Source organism: Lineus longissimus, chromosome 4 (assembly GCF_910592395.1).
Source record: "Lineus longissimus chromosome 4, tnLinLong1.2, whole genome shotgun sequence".
Lineage (NCBI taxonomy): Eukaryota > Metazoa > Nemertea > Pilidiophora > Heteronemertea > Lineidae > Lineus > Lineus longissimus.
The window spans coordinates 1221598-1243517 of record NC_088311.1 but is presented as its reverse complement, the minus strand read 5'-3'; the positions used below and the strand labels follow the sequence as shown (position 1 = coordinate 1243517).

The 21920-nt window shown below is 42.2% G+C and overlaps 3 protein-coding genes and 1 long non-coding RNA gene across 5 annotated transcripts in view; 3 read left to right on the top strand and 1 right to left on the bottom strand.

The window, feature by feature from the left end:
* Positions 1–15: 15 nt before the first annotated feature.
* Positions 16–1654, bottom strand: LOC135486437 (uncharacterized). Its single transcript, XR_010446702.1, has 3 exons — positions 1529–1654; positions 1258–1333; positions 16–907 (listed from the first exon to the last, which is right to left on the bottom strand). It is a non-coding gene; the product is annotated as an uncharacterized LOC135486437 (long non-coding RNA).
* An 841-nt stretch (positions 1655–2495) lies between these two features.
* Positions 2496–3554, top strand: LOC135485971 (galanin receptor 2b-like). Its single transcript, XM_064768404.1, has one exon. It carries the CDS (start codon positions 2496–2498, stop codon positions 3552–3554), a length of 1059 nt encoding a protein of 352 aa, XP_064624474.1.
* LOC135485880 (neuronal acetylcholine receptor subunit alpha-7-like) lies at positions 3444–9037 on the top strand. Its single transcript, XM_064768219.1, has 6 exons — positions 3444–4422; positions 4894–5021; positions 5311–5355; positions 5756–5865; positions 6163–6707; positions 6996–9037. The coding sequence occupies exons 1-6, from the start codon at positions 4347–4349 to the stop codon at positions 7619–7621; spliced, it is 1530 nt and encodes a 509-aa protein (XP_064624289.1). The 5' UTR covers positions 3444–4346; the 3' UTR covers positions 7622–9037.
* A 6549-nt stretch (positions 9038–15586) lies between these two features.
* Positions 15587–21920, top strand: part of LOC135486422 (QRFP-like peptide receptor) — a 41083-nt gene continuing 34749 nt past the window's right edge. For both annotated transcript variants that reach the window (XR_010446698.1, XM_064769203.1), the window contains exon 1: positions 15587–17490. Coding sequence is in view for 1 of the 2 variants with exons in the window: in XM_064769203.1 (XP_064625273.1) it covers positions 17134–17490 (357 nt within the window). In the remaining variant the exon portion in view is untranslated. The remainder of the gene's footprint in view (positions 17491–21920) is intronic.

Below are 21920 nucleotides of genomic sequence, written 5' to 3'. Positions count from 1 at the left end.
CATTGATATGTTTGGACTGTGCATGGACAAAATCACTAGGTAAATCAGCGAAACGATAGGACAAAACACAGATATAGCGGTGGTCATGAAGTTGGTTGGCGACTCTTCAATAACTTCTGTACATTCCAATATAATCCATTGCTTCACTAATGGCATGGTCATTAGCATGTTCCATGCCTTATTCTGAGTGTATGTGTGAGTGTGGGCATGCAATTAACGAAGAGAGTATATTCAGTAACCATTGATTATACACGTATATATACAATATAGCCTCTAGAAATAACAGATAGTTATGTCGTTATGCAGTACAAAACACTCCCAACATGTCGAAGAGACTTCTCGGTAATGTTCCGGACTACCTTCATTTCATCGTGTTCCTCCTGTTCTCATAAATCACATTGAAAAAAGTTCTGTCGTCCAGCACCCCATCAGATGAAGGTGCTGTTTGGTTTTCTTTCAGAACTGCATTATCAATCATCGCCAAGAAATGGAGAAATACGTCGATTGAAGAACCAGACGAGAGCGCATCTCCCGAATTTCATGAGCACTACATGAACACAAGTTTAATCTTTATAACATCCAAATAAACGGATCCGAATCATGGGTTTCTGGTCCCTACGGACGATCAGGCCCGGTGGCTTGCCCGGGACAAACTTGATTCTGATACTACTGAACGGGGCTAATCTCGGGTCAAATTGCATCTCACCCTTCGTGGCGTAGGTGGCCTCTGACAGCGTGCGACCAGACTTCATGATGGCTGAGACGCGGTAAGCACCGTTGAAGACTTCGTCTACACTGACGCGGATGCCATATGGCAGTTCGCCATTCTTCTTCTCCAAGGGGATGTTGACGATCGCCTTGCCCACATGAGTGTAGGTGTTTATCCCTCGCTCATAACAGTCTTTGGCTGGAAAGAAAGAGCTACCGTCTTACCGGACAGGATCCACAGTCATATATGCTAGACACCATCTCATCATTGAATCAATGCGGCGATTGTTACACTTGGGTTAAAACTGATGTACGAAACGTCGATAGGGTGCCTGCCAGTGAAGCCCAAGATACAGAACAAGAATTCTCACTGAGACAGGGTCAGACATTTGTGATGCTCTTAAGGACTATCTTTATTGCCCGCGATATTTCTCCAAGTAGGCTTAACAAATGACTTCCATCTCGACCTACCTGTCCAGAGGGACTCATACTCATGCGCATGCACACAGATTTAAAGGAGGAAAAGGAATGCTTGTTGTAAGAACGTACATTTAGCAGTGGCCACTGACACGACGAGACACAAGAGGGTTATTGAGCTTATCAGCAACATCTCCAAGCCTTGGTCCTGAAAGGTAAAATGGCTTGTGTCTTGAAATGAAGAGACTCTAAGAACATGACATGCTTTGCTCTTGCAACTTGTTCTTTTATTTGTTTTCTGTGAAATGAGGCCCAACACTCTTCACTAGGTTCGTAGATAATTTCAAATAGGGAATCATTCAATTGATAAATTTGATTGAAACTGGTAGTAATGGCAACCTACCTTTGTTTTTTGGTAACAGACCTGCTCAGGAAGGAACCAGACAACTGATATGAGTAATAGTCGGACTGGTATTCAATTTGGAACCAATGGTGACTATTAATGTTGAGAATGCAGGTAATGATCCGAGTTAATGCCAAATGTTTTGCTGCAAAAGCCCATTTACTGGTATTCCACAAACAATTATGTCAATTCATCAACATTGTACGCCAATTATCTCCGACGATGAAAATCTGACATTCCGAAAAAACCTATTCGACCTGGTACACTGTGGATTGGTTGATTGGCGAGTCAACGTCCTAAAGACCGCGGTGCACTGAGACCATGATCGCATGCAACAAAATCACTCGTTTGCAGTGGTGATCACTGGTGCCTGCGACAAGAATTGGCCCGTGGTCTGACACTTTATCAGGTTGAACCTTCAAGTGTTCGAGTTAACAAGGTAGTACATGTAATTGTATGATATACTTTTTGATGCACTTCAGTTCAAACGATGTGATATATTTGTGTAGTCCAGTAAATCAAGCAAACGAACTGAAATGAGCCAAACATAGTTGGTAATCAAAACTTGCGTTGAGTCATATTACAAGAGGTGTAGAATGGATAAATTGGCTCCATTCGCAATTAGTCGACAACTTGATCAACTCGATCGTCTATCCTTAACAAAAGAAATCGATTCAGTTACTAGAAATAAAGCAATTATTCTGATGTTGGCAATACCGATACTTCATTAAAGCCTTCATACAATTAATTAGAACAAATGACACCAATTAAATCAAGAGAGAGACCGAAGTTTAATCTTTCAAGGGAAGCGCGAGACTGGTCGTTTTGTTTTGCTCTGGGAACCGATATTACAGTGTCTCATTTCATTGTAATTACTTTAATTAACCACTCTATAAGATGGAAATTAGGCTTTGTCGGGCACAGAAGCAGGATGGCAACTGTTGTGGACTCATGATCAACAGTTACCATGGATACCATGTCCGTCGTTACGGGCTCATCAGGTTGCACAAACAATGCGACATTTCAGTTATCAGATGTGTCCAGGGACGACCTGACGGACCCGATCGCCGAAGCTGTCTTCAACTTCATCTCATTGTACATCACCCCATTCATCCTTGGCCCAGGTCTCATTGGCAACACACTTTCCATGTTAGTGATGCAACGTCCACGCTATGCAACCTCGTCCACCTGGGTATATTTACGATTCCTGGCATTCTGGGACAACATGTTTATAATATTCTACGGGATTCAGGGCTACATATCCAAATTCGTCCCACTTCAGATGCTTTGGGGAAGTTTCTTCTGTAAAGAGTATTACTATTTCGCCGGGGCATCTAATTCGAGCTACTACGGCGTCTTATTCATGACCGTGGATCGGTTTTGTGCCGTTCACTGGCCCTTAAGGGCGGCAACCTTGTGTACTAAGAAGAAGGCCAAGATAACATGCGTGTGTATATCATTTCTTATGATGCTCGCGTTCTCGCCTCAACTCACGCGAGAAATGTTAACAGATGCGAGTCTGGCCGACAGGGATCGCTGCCCGACGAAACCAAGATGGTTGGAAGAGCCCATGTATATCTTCCTGACCATATTCATCATGATGGCTTCGCCAATTCTTGTGTTTATTTTCAATATCCTCATCCTGTCTGCTATTAGGCGGAACCGGAAGGAACGAAGTGAAATGACAGGAAGTCAACAGAAAGGCAATTCAAAAGAGACAAACATGGACGCATTGCTTCTCGCCGTATCATGGGCGTTCTGCGCATGCTTGTTCCCGTTCACTCTGGATTATTTCACTTTCAATTATATCGCGAAACCCGTTACGTCAAATCAGGTAATGGTAAGGAAGTTATGTTACGAGTTTGTTCGCTTGCTTATCTTAACCAACAGCAGTATTAACTTCTATCTTTACTGTCTCTCGTCGTCAAAGTTTCGTCTGGATCTCCTAGAGATTTTCAAGGGAAACATCGGAAGGAAGGAAACAGCTAATTCTTGTAACGTGTCTTCAGCCAGGCTCAAACAATGATATCACTAATCGCAGATTACAGGAGACCGGTGGTCTACCTACAGAAGACCCCATACTCTCAAATCCACACTCTTCAGCGAGTTTCTATTTCGTTATCTCCAGGTCTTCTAGGCAGATTGGACTATGATTCGGATCTGACTTGACTTTAGTAGCCAGTACTTAATGTTTAGTTTTTCCCCCTCGGAGTACCCATTGACATCTTATGAAAACACAACGCTAGTTCATATATTTCAACGAACCCTGAAACTGTTTACAATGGACGGAACAAAGAACATATTCATCAGGTAACTGTGTCATCATTAACAGTAAAAGCATGACAGGAATGGACGAGGGTTGTCAATGACTTTCAAACGGTATTATCCGAGAACAATCTCGTGCCATTGGCTTTCAATCTCGCTACACAAATAAAAGACATATTTTCCAACTGGTTACTAGCGTCGATATCATAATCCATGTTGTGTGCAGTATCTGAGGAAGATCTATTCATAGAGTCAATAGAGGCCCGGTTTCCATCGAAACAAATGAGGTATGATTTGTATCACTAATGGCAAATTAATTGATGCCACAAATTTACAGAGGTATCAAGGTCCTCTTATTCAGGTTTAGGTAATTGAATTAGCCACCTGACCAATACATTTATGATTATGAGCATGAAGTAGGGGTCCATTTCGACACACACTGACAAGATGGCGGACATTAACCGCAAATGAGGATCATGTTGATTTCACTGTTCGGAATGCTACATGGAACTGTTACTACCACAGGAATAAGATTGCCTTCCAGATTTTACTAATGGCTAATACGGACTTATTGCTCTTTGGAACGTGTCTTTATTTGGCGGCTGTAGCCTCAGTTGCCACATCTGAAAGCAAGTACTCTTATTTCTCATCAAACTCTATCCAGTTATATTTCTACTGAACTTTGCAACGTTTCCTTTTCAAGGTCACATGGTACTAGCAACACTCCTCCATGACACTCTACTCCATCTTATCTGACAATGAACATTACACTTTACTCCACCTTATGTGATAATGAACATTACACTTGAGTGCACCTTCATGTAATAATGAACATTACACTTTATTCCACCTTAAGTGATAATGAAAATTACACTTTATTCCACCTTATGTGATAATGAACATTACACTTTATTCCACCTTATGTGATAATGAAAATTACACTTCATAAGCTCAACCAATATGGGCTCATACATTTGTTTCAACAAACTGGGGTCATGCTAGCAACTCCCAACAGCGGAAATGTTTGCTTCTGGTAACTAAGTTCGGGAAAAAAGTATTAGTATTCATAGAATTCAATACGTAATTTGTCTTTTTATCAGTGAGCGCCGAAGGAAAGCTGATTAAACTGCTGACGTCGCCCGACAGATACGAAAGATTCGCCTCACCGACCAGCACCAACTACACCGCCGTTTTGTTTTCCCTCTATGCCGACAAGATCCCCGATATCGTACGTTGCTATTAGTGTCTTATGCCTATGACATATAAATGCATCGTTAGCAATGAAACCGACCGATGACGCACCCGAAAAAGATACACACAACTATGAGAAGCACTTTGAATTAAAGGTTTCGTTATTTCATTGTCTGCTTTTCTCAAGTATAAACAAATGAACAATATAACCAGACAAAGCTCTCAGACCGCATGAACTTCAGTCAACTGTATATTCTGCAAGATAATCTGATTAACAGCATCGCAAGAATTTCCTGATTTTTATTTAATGCATTTGGTTTCTTTAGGATGACAAGAAGCAAGAATCGACACTCGCCTGTTATCTGATCTTGGTAAGTTATGCACTTAACCTAAGATGAATCTAACCGACCTCAATTTTTCGTGAAGAATATTCGTCCTTACTAAGATATCATTTTTCATCCCATAAAAGCTACATACACTGTGATGAAGTAAGTGTTCGTCGGCCTTGAATGCCAGATGTGTAATTCGAATTCGCCACGCTTTCTCGGCCGATATACTTTGAACTCCGTCCCGGCCGCAGACTTCACTGTACATTTTTACACACATCTACGTCGATAAATTTAAACCTCTGCTTCCGAGTTTTTTCATTGCGATGAATGGTATGGAAGGATGTGAATGAATGATAAAGAAGAAGAAAAAATCCAGCAAAGCTTACTTGTCTAAGTTTATATAAGCTTACAGCTAACAAGTTGACCCATCCTTGTCCTTTAGCAATGGAAGGACAAGCGTCTCTCCTGGAACGCAACAGAACACGAGGGTATCGACACGTTACTCTTTTCCTCCGATCAGATTTGGGTACCGGACATAGGCCTTCATAATAGGTAACTCCTTCTCATATCAAATTGTCCATTGGCGATATCCGTGTGGCAGAGATAGGACAAATAAGTGGCAAGCGTATGAAATTCTGGTGTTATGAGTGGATTGGCAATGTATTCACTTACCATCGTTCTGAAAAGATGACAAAAGCATATACTGTCTGTCTTGTTTATATGTCACCATACAGAATCAAGCTAAGCATGCCGAGGGGGTTATTATTTCTCACATGAAATGACTTTCAAGTTACTATCGGACGTCTGATATTGCACATTCTTCTACATAATGATTACTTTGAATTTCAGTCTCGATGCCGAGTATGATTTGGCGGACAAAGCCAAATACCGGATACCCGTGACCGCAGAAGGGGTGGCTGAGTGGTACCCGGGAAGCCAGTTCAGGGTAGGCTGCAATCTCGACATGACACGCTTTCCATTCGATGAGCAGGCGTGTTACTTCAGGTTTGGGAGCTGGTCGCAGAGCGCCAGATACATCCGAATGGTGGCTAGAAGTGATGACATCTCCTACAGGGATGGATTCATTCCGAACGGCCAATGGAGCCGTGTCTCTTCACACATTCGTGACGAAGTCTACAAACCAAATGTCGAACTGTCTGGTTGGTCAAGAGTCTGGGTCATCGTTAGACTGAAGCGTAGACCAGTTTTCTATATCATGAACGTCATCATCCCCTGCATCGCTATATCTGTTCTGGTTCTCATGGTGTTCAACGTGCCGAGTGAGTCCGGGGAGAAGGTTTCGCTTGGTGTCACCGTCCTACTGGCCTTCTCAGTGTTCCAGCTGGTGATGGCAGATACCCTGCCCAAGACATCGAAAAATATACCCATAATAGGTAAGTTCCTGTCAACAGACAGACTCACAAGGAACCGAAAAATATTTCCCGAATTATGTTTCACCCATCTCCATTTTCAAAGTGGGGCAACTGCCTTCTTCAATAGAGTCGTTTTGTTTCCCTTGAAAGACGAATAGACAATACAAATTGATGTCTTCTTCCCTTCATATTGCACCACCCTTCACGCTTTAGTCCAGTATGAAAACCAGATTTGGAACTGTACTGTGCAGTACTTTAATTGAATTTCATGCGATACACAACTTGACAACTACCTGTTTCCGATTTCAGTTATCTACTTGACGACTTTGATGGTCACTTCTGCCATCTCGACCATCCTTGCCGTATTGATACTTAACATCCACGGCATTTCTGGTAAGAAAGAAATGCCTCTATGGATGCAGAGATTCATCTTTAACTGGTTGGCCACAGTAGTCTTTATGCGGAATGTAACCAGCGAGTTCAGGGTTGAGACTAAGGTTGGTAGGGGACTGCAGAAAAACCCTGCAAAAGCAAGTAAATTGGAGAAGAAATCGGCACAGAATGGTGATGACTTCGTACCGGCCGTCTCTAATGGAGCACCACGATTGACTACCCTCACAAGCCTTGGTCAGATGGCCGTCAAAGCGGCCAAAGAGGCAAATGAGACAAACGAGAACCGGAAGGCTGATGATGCATTCGCTCAGCTTCTCCATGAACAGAGAAGGAAGCGAGAGAAGAAAGAAGCAGAAGAGAAGGAGGCAAGGGTAAAGCGTCAATGGGTGTTGGCGAGTCGGATCATTGATCGCTTTCTTATGATTACTTACTTCATACTCTATGCAGCACTCACCTTGACCTGCTTGGTGATTCTGCCCAACATGCCGCAAGAAGAGGCAGCTGATGCATATTCCTCCCAGGCAGTGGCCACATTGGCTTAGACTCTTATATCATATAATACTCTGTCACAGCTTGTTAAAAGACCCTGAACATTATCAAAGGATTTGACTCTGAGGCAAAGCAAGCGACGATGTAAAGGATAAAATATCCTAATTACAACAGGGGTCAATTAGGGTTAACGTTGTTCAGGATGGTTATAATCGGGATTTGCAGCCGGTCGTGGCTTCATTGATTACACAGGTCCAAAAACAAGGACAATGATTGGGTTCGACCCGCTGCCTACAGCGTATTTGATATTACATCGAATCAATGATATTGCCTTGACAAGAGATATAACCATACAAATCACTCTTATATCACGATTCGGTATCCAAACATTCGTTGGTAACATTCCGCTTTTACTGCCAGCAGTAAGGCGAGCATTTGCTCTATGCCACATAACATCACTTTTCACTAAGTCAACAACAAATATTGATATGATATACCACAATGTCAATTAACTTTACTTGTCAATGATCAGTTCATTTGCTTTGGTTAGCTGAGCCATTAGCAGTAGGCCCATAACTCATAATGGATTCACTGGTGGTTACTTGGATGGATATGATTTGTATAATACTTCGATGAGACTGTGCTAAAATCATCAGGACCAGAACCAGGAACATCATAAGCCTAGCTTAAAGTTACTCTTCCTCAATCTCAATCCTACGTTTTTTTAATCGTTTTTGATATCCAGCTTAAGCCCGCAGCACACTAGCCGCCAACTTTGGCGACAAGAAGCGTTCGGCTGACGCCTCTCGACACCAAAGTTGGTGGCCAGTGGATCCCGGTCAGAGCACACCTGCCCAGAATTGGCGTCCAGTAGCGTCTTTTCCACCACTTTAACCCATCCTGGGCCATGCAGCGCGAAATCATGTGACATCAAGACGCAAGCTGATTGGCCATAGCCTCGCCGCCGACGCCAAGTCAGGCACACCTGGCTTCTTCTTGCGTTCAAACGCGGCGACACGCGTCAAAAATCAAACATGTTAGATATTTGGCGTTTAGTTGTGGCAAGTGGCGGCAAGTGGCGTTCGCCGACGCCGTTCGTAGCAGACTAGGGATTTTTCAGGCGTTCAGGACTCTTGCGGCAAAAAACGCCAGTGAACGCCGAAGTTGGCGGCTGGTGTGCTGCGGGCTTTAGAGTTTCTGTGTTACAAACCCTCCCCAAAGCTCCCTGCGCGCGCGGTATTTTAAGTTTCATAACACACCAAAGTTCATGTAACACAAAGTTCGCGTAATCTCTACGGCTGACCAAAGTCAATACAGTGAATAGTCAATAGAGCGAGTAGTTTGGATTATAACAGTCTGACACGGTTACGCACTGTTGTAATTAGATGCATGGGTCGGCGGTTGTGCAAAGGGGAAGCCACAAGGTCAGATGTCAAAAGACAATGGTAAGCCGAGAAGTTCCGGAAGGGACCAGCCAGCGGTTATGAGATATACCAACCACTGCGAATGGGTCTCCCTGACTGAATGACTTCACTAGCATCGGCGAGATGGCTCTCAGCAACATGTCGAAAGGAAAGGTGAATCGAAGCTTCACAGCCACGTTTTGTTGGAAGTAGCCTCACATGGGACAATAGTGATTATGCTGTTGGAGGGTCAGTTAAAAGTGAATAGAGTAAATTTGCGTTAAACTGATATAACTGCTGTGATGCGATCCATTATTCCAGTGTGCAAATAAATCTATTTCGTGAAGATGAGTTTTTTGCTTGTACACTGTCCGGAACCGCAAATTTACGAAGACAAATCGCCGGTAAAACAGGGAACGCTATGTGTAAATGAAACCGAGATGTTAACTGCGTAGTTTGGAGTCTAGATGCTTTAGACTTAAAGGTGGAGTTGCCCATGTGGAAGTATGCACGAGATCTCTGAAGCCAACGGCTCCCTAATGAAAAGTATTCTACTGAAGATCATCAACAACACGATATCCGAGCTGCTTTTATATGCTTGTATGTTGCGTTATCTTTCTTACACCAATTAACGCTTGAGTCAATGTGCACTTGAGTTTGTATTGATGTCCATCTTTTTCGTCCCCGAAAAGACCCTCTAACGTTGAATGCAAACCTTAGAGAGCCTGTGGGTATTGAATCGGTCTGTATTTCGAATTAGAACGTACTGGTTAGTGGCTGTTTTACCTTTACTTTGAAAACAATGTTAGCACCTCATCTGTCTTTCATGATCTTATCTCGCGCCTCGTTTCTCATATCTCTCCCACGGCAAAGGTTCGTGATATACTACATTAAGCGGACATACCAAACTACACAACAGAACATTACTGCTTTATTCCCTTCACACTTCTCCCCTGCATGAGCGGTAACTTCTTCTGTCCGTGAAGGATATGAACTTAATACAGCGATGGAGAAAAAACGAGCTGTCCATACAACCTCACCACAAATAAAAGTATTCACTATATAAGCCAATGATTTCCCATGGAAAATGATGACCATCCGGGCAGATATTGGAGAGAATTCAGAAGTTCCTCAGTGGACTATAATCACGGAAACATCGCGTAAAGACCTTATCTCCGAGACAATCCGATGCCTCTCTGTCCAGAACTTTCTTATTCAATTGCTACCTTCATGACGACAAAGGAAAGAAACCGTGGTCGTATCTGGATAGCCATACAAGTGGCCATCATCTCGGCCAAAACAATGCCATTTTTCACTGCAGTGACCCAGACGGATTCAATTTCCCTGTTCAGATTGGTCCTATCTGAGACATTCTCTCCCGCTCACCCGGGGCCAAAAAGGGAATCACTCAACACCCAGCCACAGACACCAGCGTCATTATTTTTTTCTCCTTCGGCGTCCAATAATCGGACAAATTATTGCTTTCTCTTTCCCTGGGATGTCTCGACGAGACTGCCAGTAGCCTATTTCGTGTGGCTTTGCGGATACATGTATTTAGTGGGGTTTCAGAGAAAAGTTACTGTTCTTAGAGAATCTGTAGTAAAGCCAGAGAACAGCGGTTTTTCAAAGCTAGGGTTTTCGGGTGAGGCTGGAACTAAAAATTCGAGTTGTCTATTGTAGCGACTGGTATGGCATGTTGGTCCAGGATGCCCCCTATCATGCAAGAAGTGTACATATACTGCACGTGATACTGTGATAACATAGTCCTCGTTCGTAATGTTAAGGTTCATTAGATGAATCCAAGACTAATCGAACTCCATTATGATAGTTGCGAGTGGAGCTTGATTGTATTTTGCCCTTTGAAAATCAGATCGCGACCTGAGAGTAGCGGAAATCGAAAGACGTGCCATGAGGAAGATACCCTTACCTCTTCTTCCAAAATCGTTGTTTCTTCCTTAGATAGCATAATTCGTGAGATCATTTGACACGTACATTAGGTAGATTTATCTTATTCGGCTAAATTGCATCGTGACAAAGACTGGAGAAATTACGAACTGGCTTTGTTGATGTGATCATCTTCATGGCGTACGTGGCTGTCACCAGATTCGTGCCGAGCAAAAAATGACTTGAAATGACTTGATTTTCTTTTGACATTGTATCAGAAGGCAACATGTTAAGACATGCCAACACCGTCTTTTCGAGTTGGAGTTAAAATCCAACTAAGTATAAACTAGCGCCCTGCGAGTTAGCGATTTCAGAGCAATATGCCGCAACGCCAGAATTGCATTGAGAAAATGTGACAGAAAAGATATCGAAAACGTCTTAAGGGAACCATAAATTCAGAAACCATATCGATTCTGTTTACATAAATGGCACTGAAGGTGACATTTGGCCGTGATTGGCCCCTGAAAGAAGGAGTGCCGCAACAACACATAATTACTTTAGCCATGGACGTACGTACCTTTAGCGGAACAGAGACAGAATCTTTGAATAGATGTCACCCTTTGATAGTGTCAGTAACCTGTGAAAAATAGTGTGGCTGGGAATATACAATGACATGGTAACCTGTCTTGATTAATGAATGGTTGCGGGCACTCTGTATCCGCTAGTCGCAGCCTTTGATGGCAACACCACTTCCCGTTCTAACGTACGAGTCTGATTCAACTCAAATTGAATCCATACATTGATCATCGGCTTCTTCGATGAAAAAAATCTTTTTTGTGGTTGACTCAGCAGATCGGTTAGTTATATTGAATTCAATTTAGAAAATTTAGAACATTAGGACCCAGGGAACATAGGGACAACGATCCCGTCAATACTGACCTCTGCTGGCGATATCGTTTGTGATACAAATACGTGTTTCTTTATTCAAACAACTACGATGTCTGTTAATTTGTCATTTTTACAGAATAAAATGGTTTTAGTTGACCCTAGATAAGACAGCCCTTGCAACTTCTGGCTGACTAGAAACATGTTAGAGGGTAGTACCGCTTTGCACTCTCGTGCCCCATTCAGACATGTTGACAACATCAGATCGTCACCCATCATGCATTATCATGCTGATTAAATAAATATCCAACAGTGATTTCTGGGGTCTCTTATCGCTTACAGGTACGATAACCTTCGAACGTTGATCGATACATACCTGATTCCCTCCCACTTATCTGATCGCCGACAATGTGCCCGCTTAAATTAAATCTGACAACACACCATTAAATTTTGGCCGCAGGAGACCTTCGCATTGTCGCTGCTGTGTTCGTTGTCAGAGTCGGAATCTGGCCGGCACAATCGGAAGGGGCAATTTATAAAACGATAATGCATATTTGCAGAAGTCCCAGCCACCCCATCATACTGTTATCCGTCTGTAAGCTATGCATGAAGGCCCGCAATGATTAGCACGGTCGGCTAGCCAGGAGGAAGTGGAGACCCCCGTGAGATCAAGCTCGACAACAGCGCTACCTGTTTGATGACAGACTATTGGAGTTGTTCGCCTGGAGGCCGATCTAATAAACCACGCTCTTGAGTCGAGGCCATCGCTCACAACCTGCAGGTCGCTCGAGAGAAAGCTTTCATACGCTCCGGTGGTTTGCCGTGATATCCGCGACATTTCTTGCCAAGGCTCCGGATGCTTTTCGTCTGGCCTTCTAATCATAATGGTGTTGCTTTCACCTCACACATATATCAATGACATCTTGAAGTTTCCTTCATATGAGAGCAGTAAGCGATATCAACATGACCTTGGTTGGCCATTTCACACCACGGATTTCGTAATTTCCGCTGTGGACAATAAGAAAGGTAATACGAAAAGTTTTAAAAATGAGGCTTCGGTACAATTTCTCTACGATTCGCCATAGAGATTCGATGCGTAAAGTCTGATTTGCATTTTTACGCAAGTTGGACGACCTTGTACAAACTTGTTGACGAACAGGATCATTCAAACGATTTCTATACACCATGGCCAGCGTTCCGCCGTCCCTCTGACACAGCTCATTTAGCAGAACTGGACACCCTGCTACTTTATCATGATCTTATACCAATGTCCAACCAACAAACACGAGACGCAGACAAATCATTAGACTGGACACTAGTATCGACATTCAATGTAGTGTATTATCAGCAATGCCCATCCCAACTGGTTACAATTGTCGGGGAAGATACCAGTAACTGCCACACAGATGAAGACAAATATATCAATTCCTCGACTGGACAGTAATCAAAATCTAGAACTGCCACTAAATAAGACAGCTTTGTCGATAAACCAGAAATTGATGTTACTACGAAGACAGGATGTAGCTGATTGTCATGATTGTTCACACAACAGATTTTCAATACCGCTACTGTGCTTGTCAATGCTGTGCCAAATGTTTCCAATGTCTGCCGTGCTCAGAAGCTCTGATCATTGGCCTCATTGTGTGACAATCCCACACTCGATCCGAGCATCTCTTAGTAATTCTCCTACCAACTTTATACAATATGCTGCTGTTCCTTCAGCATTGCAGGATATAAACCACCATTTTCGTTGGTCTTCCGTTGTGAAATTTCATAAACCCTTACGTTAGTACACTTCAGAGTCTAGAGTGGTGCAGATAAGTCAGAGTGGTCTACTCTCGGTAGAATAGCACATTGGCAATTCTCTTTGAAAGAAATGTGACTCCTTATAACATGCGCCACAGAAAACCCCATCCTGGGACCCCCAACCTGATCTTTGTAGTGAGTGCATGCGATTCTAGTGCGAATAACACTACTAATATGCAATCAGCAATCAAATGTACAACGTCACGGTACTCATCCATGGGATGGAAGTCATGATTAACCATCGGGATGGATGCACCAAATTACTGTTTCAAGGACGAAAACGGATATCATTTCAACCCGCCGTATCATCATTTACAGCAAACAATCTGTGATACACACCATTGATTGATTGTCTTGGCAGTGACCGTAGCCCTGTGCGAATAAACAATATGCAATCCGTGCAAATGATGTACATCCATTCAGCACTTCTACTCCAGAGGTGAAATTACCCCTCAATGATAAAAATGGGTATGATTTTCCTCCACTGTCTGTTCCGACACTAACAGCCGACGATTGTCATTCTACTGCAGTAGAAGTTAACAATACGCAATCAGGACAACTAAACAGCCATATCTACTCCTGGGGATGAAACGTCTGATTACCCTTAATAGTGAAACGGATGATGACTTTCCGCATTAGCAACAGAAGCCAATGGGGTGATAGAACGCAAACCCTGGTCCCCAAACGATCATCGTCGAATCATTAAACACTACGCAATTAGCCCCATGCTCAACGCCCTTGTTTTATAACATCGCATACCGGCAGCACAATAAACTTCGCCGAATTCTAAGCAACGTCTTTTTGATGGATACGAAGATCGACTCGAAGGGATAATTTGGCCTGATTATCCTCCAAGGACGTAACGGATATAGTAATAGCTAACACACAAGCCCAATAATTCGCAACCATTATCATTCCTGTCGCCTGATCACAGGACAGACCTTGTCAAATGATAATGACCTCTCTTGTCAAATTGATATCGCGTCCCCCGGTGTTTTGATGATAATAACCATTACACCACCCTCGCAAACACCCGTTTGGTGAACGGTATACGCTTGTTGTACATCAGTGTCTTGAGTGACACTAGTTTGTATAAGATAAACAGGTGTTCAAAGGAGAAATACATTAACTATTCGATCTCCTGCTGGCTTTGATTTGGGCACATGTGATTTTGTTGCATTGAATCCCAATGCTAGTTATATCAATCCTAATCAAGTAGTGCATAGCAATATAGCTTGTCGATGATATGGATGCTCTTAACAGCAACTTTCGAATATGAACGAAATCATCAAGTGTTATTAATTCAAGTTATATGCAAAGCAAAGTTGATGATAGCATTAGGAGTTTACTATAGAATTTGCATAGGTATTACTCTTAGGATAATTGCAGACACCTCTTAAACATCAATCTTGCAAAACATTCGACTTCTTGTTTAGTTTTCAGACGAAATATTCAACAACTCATCATGAAGAACCGCAATGAGTCAAACATACGCACCAGCTACATTATTACTTTCTCATCTTTCAACAACTTTCTTATATTTCAACAGTGTACAAGGCCAGGTAACCTCCATGATTACATAGATTGACTTGGAGTTTCTGGCCTTTCAGAAAACGAAAAGAACTCTTGCGGATTATAAGACCAATCCACACCTCAGTATCTATAGTCATGTTCTTTTTACCGTATTACCTTCAGTTCAAACTGTCAAACAGATGGAAGATTGTACGGTAGCGATCTGAAATGTCACCCAATCGGTCCCTAGAGTTTAACACTGCAACTAAACGCTGATGGCGACATACGGAGAAAGAACATTTGATAACAGCGGTAAAGTTATCTAAAACGAGCTGTGATGATCCGCTGCCCTACAGCAAATTGTGTTTTGTTAAAAAGCATGTCACAGTTTTGTAAATGATAACCAGTATATTGATACTAGCAAGGTTCGATTACCGTCGATAACGAAATTTTCTCTAGAGAACGTAGATGACGTGGCTGACTCACAAGTATAAATGAGCTGTTAGAACGCTGTAACAGACACACGATCGCGTCTCAGCCGATCAGGTGTACGCCGACTTCACCCGAGGTACGGCTATCGACGATTCTTCAAACTCGCGAGAAGAAAGTAGTTTAACAAGTGTTTAGGTATAAAATAAACAAATTCTCTGGTGATATTTATCCTCAGTGCCATCATTTTATACTGTTGTCTTTATTACGACCTTGGGAACGCTTCAGTGGAGGACACTTTAATGATCCATAATCTGGTTTGGCAAGTGTCTTTTCTTTGAGGATGAAATTCTTTGGGACATCGTGGAATAGTCTGCACTCTTCGGCAACATATGTGGTTAATGTCAGTTATTGATAGTGAACCTCGGATGTAAGGCAGTCACTGGGGATTAATTGTTATCACAGCGGAACAGATTCGTGTATGATTGCTTGAGCAGACATTCTTAAATGCAGGATTTTGCACTCCCCACTAGATTATCTTATTCCTCTGCGAACACTGCAGGACAATTCACTTTGCTGGAAGGGAATTGGAACTAGTTAGGTGAATAAAACGCCCTCTGAAACTTTTTATAGCTTAATCAAGCTTTTCCCCTCTGAAGAGATACTCACTTGGGAAATACATTGATGAAATCTTCTTCAAAGGGTTTTCGCCATTGCATTGCCTCTATAAAGTAAGGTTTGATTATCGGGATTGAAGTTATTGAACAGTGGATTAGTTGGTCCAGCTTCGGAAGAACTGGTGAATAATCTCAAAAGCCGATTGTGGATTGTTACGAGTTCTTAATAGTTTGACGGATCGGGGCAAAAGAGTGGATATCAACAGCTGTCGTCGCAGGAGAACGGTTTAGCGGCAAACGATATCGTCCAATAAACCTCAGCGTAGATCGATCGGCCACAGCCAATTGGTATGGTCATATTCAAAGATATTAACGGTTCATTGTAATTCAGCGATTGGTTCAAGTGTCTTCACTTCGTTCTTGAGAAGGACAGGCCTAATGCTATCTGTACTCTGCTTGGAATGTTTACTTTTCTGACTTAGCTAAAACACATCAAAGTTAACTGAATGACAGACTCTGTTTGATTAAACCTGTGCGTTTTACGAGTCAATACTTACATTTTCATGGTTGATTTGTGTTCAGGAAACGTTTTCGCGGATCTGCTGATATTTCGGAGGAACGAAAAAAGTTGTTAAAGGAAATACAAAGTTCACAACTGTCTCTCGTTCAGTGAGAATGTATCATCAACGGAATGTAAAGTCTACGGATTAATGTTTAGGTCAGTATTGTTGACTTAGTTCACACGGTACTCCGTAAGTAATGAGCAGGTAACAGAAGCCTTGACCGTACAGTGAGTCTAACTTCGCATCTAAAAAAATCACTGTCCTGCTTTCGGATTAAAGATGTAATGATTTGAGGTTAAGTTAGGTGTGTAGTTGTGCCGTAAGGCTCTCGTGGGTGCAGGATTGGAACTTTTATAGTCCAAATCAATGCTCAAATCTATTCATATTGTTTATCAATCTTCGAAATATCAACATGCTCAATACAGTTCAATACAGGTTTGGATTACTCAGAACCTCTGAGTGAAATATGGAAAACTATTACTATTTCTCTCCGGATTGTCGGGGTCCCTTACCTACCGAGCCCCCGGAGTACATCGTCTACTCCCCTTCTGCGAACATCACATGTACGAACCCTGAGGGATGCCCTTACGAAGAGGATTACGTGTACGAATATGATGCCTCGGACTCCTTTAAGATACCCTTGGAAGAGGTGATCCCCAGCGGGATAGTCTACGGAATCATTTTATTGGTCGGGGTGATTGGCAACGCCTTGGTGATATTCTCCATCGCAAGGTTCCGAATGATGCAAAATGTCACCAATATATTCCTCACCAGCCTGGCATCGGCGGATCTCCTTCTTATACTTATCTGTGTACCGATCAAGGTAAGACAATTGTTTTAATCTTTAGTCGTTTTAACCCAAGTAATGGAAGTTTTGAAAAGATTCGGTCAGAATTGCCACAATTTGATGATACTGAAAATGCATGCGTTAGAAAGCGTCAAGAAGTACACCCTCCCAACTTGTAAGATAAGTTTACAGTAACCAATAGTCTTCGTTTCACCAATTCAAGGGTGATTAACCAAATAGATCTGCTGCAGGTACATGTAGACTTGAGGAACTATTCGTCCTGGTGAAAGATGCAGCTCGCAGTTAGTCTATGGTTCCGTCGTTACTTTGTGCACGGTATTTAACTTCTCAGTATACATTTCATGGGGTGTCACTCTAGAGAGTGTACCGGCCCATTCAGTAGCTGGTCAAGTAAAGGAATAAGGCCTACTATATTTCGTAAATAGGTATTGACATCTTTTCGTTGGTTCAGGAAACATAGCATTATTTCACACACTACCATCAGTGACTAGTGACAATCACAGCATGCGCCTACACGGAACAAACCGACGGCCAACATTTCATATTCATTTCTCAGACCACGACTCCTCAACTTTTCCTTCTTACAATGTTGGAACCCTAACATGACTAGCAAAAGAATGCCCCTGCACGCTATTTCTCTTTCTAAAATTGGGCAACAAATTGGCAGCAATCATGCTGATTTAGAGTTCGTCTAGGGAGTTGAGACGCTGGAGCAGAAATATGTTTAGTCATGTCTTCAGGCTTGCAGATTTTATGAGGATAATAGTTTTTTTCAGGCAAAATTAGCTTCTAAAAAACGAGTTTGGCTGTTGATGTGATCTTTTGCCATTTGTTTTCTGTAGTGACCCACATTAACCAGCTAGTCAGCATGTTGCCTTGTCTGGTCAGCGGAATCCGCTGTACCGTTTGACAAGTGGCCGGGCTAATGAGCACTGGTAGGCAGACATCTGAATATGTGCCTCATGAATTGCCTGAATATATTCCAGTGGCAAGTGTTTTTTTCGCAACAGAGAATGACTGAGAGCAACGATGATGTGATCTCTTCCCCATCATCTACCGCAGTGACCCAAATTAGCCAGTCGGCTCACAACCGATGGACAGTCACCGGAATCTAACTGGCCTTTGTCAATTGGCCTGACTAATGAGAGAAGAAATGGCAGACAGGCAAACATTTGCCTCCTTGCATGTCAACAAGGAGATGACTACCCTATCGTCTGCTCTTACAATGGTAAACATGATGGACAATATTGGTAATATTTGGAAATCTGATGACCTCCTTAAATTATTGTCAATGGGCTATTGTGAACGTTTAGGCTGCTGAAGTAACAAATTTTAGCTTTCTATCAACCGATTAACAAAACTTAGATTTCCCTGTATCAATGATATTCCAGTTTGGTTCAAGCAGCAACGTGGAATTCATTCAATACTTCAATTTAACTTTAAACGCTATCATTCTAAAGAGCAATCGCAGTTCTTGTCTTAGACCCAAGTGCATTCAGTAGTGTGGTAGGTAGAAGATAACATGCAATTTACAGTTGAGTTCCCTCCACAGATCAGGGAGTGTTGAACATTCCTGAGAGGAGATGTCCATGTTGTCACTTTAATGAATTGGTATCACCCTATTGGAGCCATCGTCTAATTAGAACAAACTGCTCCTTCCAAACATCTCAGAGGTGATTATTCCTTCATCAATAACCATGAAGCAGAATAATGCATCTGCCAGTGAAAGAGGAAAAAAGTATTGATTGAATTCGAATGGAGGTGGAGCACGCAATTCTCCGTTTAAATAGTGACTTTGCCCCATAACGAGTTTAAAAACTGATGATCGGGAATAAGTTGTGTGGTCTATTGGTTGCCTCTCTTTCAACGATGGGTTCGTTTCTGACTCGGCTTTTAGATATCGTTTTTCAAAAAAGTATGCGGCAAATTAACCGCATCACCTTAGCCTTTGACTCAATTGTGGATGGAAGCTCATACGTTCTGTATTCGATTCATATTTCCTGGTTATATTTATGTGTTTATATATCATAGCAGAAAGTTTTAAAGTTATGAAATCAGCAGAGGGACCAGAAGAATATCCCCATTTGAAAAAATGGCGGAGATGTCCAACTGAAAAAAACCAAGATAAGTGATTACTGTTCTAAGAACCCTCATCAACAGCAAGTTCATATCTAAACACCATCTTGGCTCGAAAAGGTGAGGGTTCAAATGAAAGGTGGAAGCGATATCTATGCTTTGCCCACACACTGCCGCAGCTGATACGGTCTGAAGCCAGAAACACTCTCCTCTTCACATGACACTTGATCAATCGCAAGCAAACACCTGTAAAAGGTCTAGCAGGTTGTAAATGCTTTAGGCAATCAGCCAGTCTCCCACAGATTGATAGATCAATCACGGTTTGAATCCAATCAATCGCATCAGGTAATGACTGAGAACATTGGATCAAATTCACTGATAGGATGTTCATTGTTGAAGTAGATCTCGACCCAAACGCCTTTGAAGAAGCCTCTTAACCAATTATACGAAGAACGTTAATTCCGGAACCTCTAGCCATGGTCAACGTACTGTATATGAACAGAGAACGCAGCGAAATAAATATATTTACCCACTCATTCATCATTGAGATCGAATCGGGATGAATGTAAATAGATACGAAGTGGGGGAGAGCCGGGCAAATATCAGTGGTTTTGTGATTATAGTTAATGCTGACAATCTCAGGTATTGGATTCACCGAGAAAGAATGAGAGACCTTGGCACTTTATTCAAGTTTCCCATTGATTTTGTAACGATCTGCAATTACCAAGGTTGAAGCGTGGTCCAGTTTATCCACACAGATCAATGGAACACCACCATCGACGGGAGATTTCGAGATGGAACATTGGTAGAATGAGGCAAGGATCAATAAAAAACTTAAAGAAATCCGACAAGACGTTTGCCCTCCAGAGCCCCAAACGATGCGGACATAACATTTATGAATGGACTTTAGGCACCCGTGACAAAGCGACAGTGACTCTCTAACTGGTTACTGGGCATCTAGAACAAAGCGACGCGGATTCGTATCTTACTTCTTTACGTGTTTATGATTGCTTTGCAAAGATATCCGTGTCTCAATGTTTCTCTCAACTGTTTGAAGACTTTCAATTTCTATATCGACATTACCACAGAAGTCCGGGTAACTCATACCATTCTGACTCAACAAGTAATTGCTTCTCGGCGGATCGCTGGAACTTCTTTCCTGCTTCACTTCACTTCACTCACAACACAACAACACTAAAATGTGAATGCGTCGTTCTGTTGGCCAATTTTCGACGTCATTAAGGTTTAAAACAGTGCTTTTAGATAATACGTTTTATATTCTAAGCCATAACATTGTTTCCAATTTGCGGGTTAACGCCCAAATTGAAAGGATGCGCAGCGATACAACCAGACTCATCCCCTCCCCCCATCGTAGAGTATTATGTCACGCAAGAAACGAGGAATTTAAAAAAAACACATTTTTCTCAAATTTTCCATGACTGAGATAATCTTTAGTGAAATATTGCTGATGAAATAGAAATGAAGGCCATGGATTTAGGGCGATGAGGAGTTATAACCCTCCTAATAGATTGTGGCACTCAAGCCTTGTCATCAGTAATTAGGATAATAGACGACGACAAATGAGCTCTTAAGCTGATGAAATGTATTGCTCTATTACCCTGATAGATTTTAAGGTTATTCATTGGTTGGGAGTTTGAAACAAATCAAACTCCATTTGCTGCTTTTCCATTAAATTTTCACGAGAGGGCATACAGAAAGAAAGAAAACAGCATGCCTCTTCTCACCTGTAGGTGAGAGCACAACGTGTGGGGTGAACTCTGGGCCATCTGAAGAACTCTCTTGAGCAAGGCGTAGAATACTACACAGCTTTGTCGCGAACTCGAACACTTGCAACAGCCAATGTTGAATTTGGTTGCATATCATAATATGTCACAAACTCAAAATGTCTTGTGCAACCAGATAGCGTAATCCAGTCCAATACCGATGACAGCACGTTCCTTTCTGTTCTTCCACATTGATATTCGTCAACTACCCTGGTTGCCCATTGACATAAATATAAACAGCCGTCGCTTTTGACATGCACTTTTCTGATTCTGTCCGCATATCCTATCACTCAACATCGGTTTTACTGACGTCTGAATTAGCTAAGGCGTGCTGAAAACTCAATGGCCCACACGAGCAATGTCTTACTTTAATGAAGCTACCGTAAGACACGGCGTGCTGATGTCTCAGATTACCGCATCAACAATGCAACTTTCCTCTGAAGAAAAAAGTGACGCACGACGTACACGGAAAGCGTATTGGTCTCGATATGAGGTCCTCCGTCTTTGATGGATGTGCCATTTGAAAATGTCACATTCTCGCATTAATTTTACCTTTCCCATCACAACCATAAGCCGTTTAGTATA

What these genes read in the sequence shown, in the direction of transcription:
- LOC135485880 (XM_064768219.1), top strand. Translation starts at nt 4,347, where the DNA reads ATGGCTAATACGGACTTATTGCTCTTTGGAACGTGTCTTTATTTGGCG. An exon ending in TCGCCTGTTATCTGATCTTG is followed by an intron (nt 5,356 to 5,755) that starts GTAAGTTATGCA and finishes CTTGTCCTTTAG; the next exon opens with CAATGGAAGGACAAGCGTCT. An exon ending in GAAAAATATACCCATAATAG is followed by an intron (nt 6,708 to 6,995) that starts GTAAGTTCCTGT and finishes TTCCGATTTCAG; the next exon opens with TTATCTACTTGACGACTTTG.
- LOC135485971 (XM_064768404.1), top strand. Translation starts at nt 2,496, where the DNA reads ATGGATACCATGTCCGTCGTTACGGGCTCATCAGGTTGCACAAACAAT.